The sequence below is a fragment of the Temnothorax curvispinosus genome, unplaced genomic scaffold (assembly GCF_003070985.1).
Source record: "Temnothorax curvispinosus isolate PA1 unplaced genomic scaffold, ASM307098v1 QBEX01017693.1, whole genome shotgun sequence".
Taxonomy (NCBI): Eukaryota; Metazoa; Arthropoda; class Insecta; order Hymenoptera; family Formicidae; genus Temnothorax; species Temnothorax curvispinosus.
This window is the reverse complement of record NW_020227473.1, coordinates 9,036-10,662: the sequence shown is the minus strand read 5'-3', so window position 1 is coordinate 10,662 and position 1,627 is coordinate 9,036. Positions and strand designations below refer to the sequence as shown.

At 32.3% G+C, this 1,627-nt stretch overlaps 1 protein-coding gene across 1 annotated transcript; it reads left to right on the top strand.

Moving 5' to 3' along the window:
• Window positions 1–194: 194 nt before the first annotated feature.
• On the top strand, window positions 195–1,282 carry LOC112467624 (cytochrome P450 6B1-like). The gene is made up of 3 exons (XM_025036305.1): window positions 195–451; window positions 619–870; window positions 982–1,282. The coding sequence occupies exons 1-3, from the start codon at window positions 304–306 to the stop codon at window positions 1,152–1,154; spliced, it is 573 nt and encodes a 190-aa protein (XP_024892073.1). The 5' UTR covers window positions 195–303; the 3' UTR covers window positions 1,155–1,282.
• Window positions 1,283–1,627: the final 345 nt, after the last annotated feature.

Sequence of the window (1,627 nt, the reverse complement as noted above, 5' to 3'; positions counted from 1 at the left end):
ATTTGCTTTATTTTTTGCTGTTTATTGTTTGAAAATTTTGTTAGACGGAGAGCTATACGAGAGTTGCATCCAAAATATAATTCTGTAGTTATAGCGAGAGAAAGTGTTAAATTTCGTATTGGAGCAACGTTTAATTGGTTATATCTTAATTATTAAATAGTTAAATTAGTCGCAATTCTTAACATTTGAAGCAGGAAATTGAAAGATATTTCTAAAGACATTTTTTTAGATTTGACTGACAGTTTGATAGTTTCTCAAGCATTCGTGTTTTTCGCTGCTGGTTTTGAAACCTCATCGACAGCGATGGCTAACGCGTTTTACGAGCTGGCTTTAAATCAGGAAATACAGAACAGGTTGCGTGACGAAATTGATCAGGAATATATAAAACATGCTGGCAATTTAACATATGCAAACATCAAGGAAATGAATTACTTGGATAAAGTATTCAAAGGTATGTCGTTCAAATAGAAAATTTAAATAATTGAAGGACCGCGTGACAACATCGATTCTTGCAGCAGCATTATAATAATAATTTCATCGCTGATGAGACTAATTGCAGTTCATCTTTAGTGCGTACAAATGCATTTAAACAGATAGTTTGAACTATTTTTAATCTAGAAGTCTTACGAAAGTATTCAGCTGGGCTTTTCTTTACGAGAAGAACGATGTCAAGTTATACTTTCAATGGTACCAAAGTTAGTATACCGAAAGGCCAAATAATATTGATTCCTTGGCAAGATATGCATCAAGATCCGAACATTTATCCAGAACCGGATGTCTTCGATCCAGAAAGATTTAATGAGGAAGCTGTGAGAAGCAGGCATCCGATGGTTTATCTACCCTTCGGTGGCGGACCAAGAAATTGCATTGGTGCAGTGAAATTAATTTAAATGTCACCCTTTATTTCTCTTTGCGCCATTTTCAACCGGAAAAGATTTTTAATTGTGATCTGGTTTACACGACGATCAATTTTTATTTCAGGTTCCCGTTTCGCTGTTTATCAGACTAAACTTGGGCTCATAAAGATATTACGAAACTACAAAGTCGAGCCTTGTGAGAAAACGCAAATACCTTATGCGATCGATGATAAACATTTTTTATTAACGCCAAAGGATGGAATATATTTAAGAATAATTAAAATTAATCGAGATTAATTTAAGCTTTTTTTAACTCTCTCTCTCTCTCTCTCTCTTTCCCTCTTATAAAACATGCGTGTATAGAACTTGATTAAGAAAATCTCTGTCAAGAAATGTAATAATAAAAGTCACTTTTTCCACTACAACACATGTATGTATAGTACTTATTTTACTGATATCGTATAGTAATTTCTCATCGCGACATCAGTCACACGGCAATTAAATCGTTCAAATTTAATTGTAGTATATTATATAATCTCTTTAAACTCATCTTTTCCGTATTTTCTATGTAAGTATTCTGTTACATATCAAAAATAAAATATGCAAAGTAAGTATAAAAGTGTTTGCGCATGTCAAATATTTTTTTTTACTATTTTTCTACACTTCAAAACTTTCATGTATTAATTTACAGTTCAGAAGTAGGACATTCGTTTGGACATTTGTTATAAGACGTTGGATTGATTAAAAAGTATTGCCCTCGTAAATAATTT

Bases quoted from the DNA above. Each gene is read 5' to 3' on its own strand.
- LOC112467624 (XM_025036305.1), top strand. From the start codon at position 304: ATGGCTAACGCGTTTTACGAGCTGGCTTTAAATCAGGAAATACAGAAC. The intron at 452-618 runs GTATGTCGTTCA...TTTTTAATCTAG, and splicing joins CTTGGATAAAGTATTCAAAG to AAGTCTTACGAAAGTATTCA. The intron at 871-981 runs GTGCAGTGAAAT...TTTTTATTTCAG, and splicing joins CGGACCAAGAAATTGCATTG to GTTCCCGTTTCGCTGTTTAT.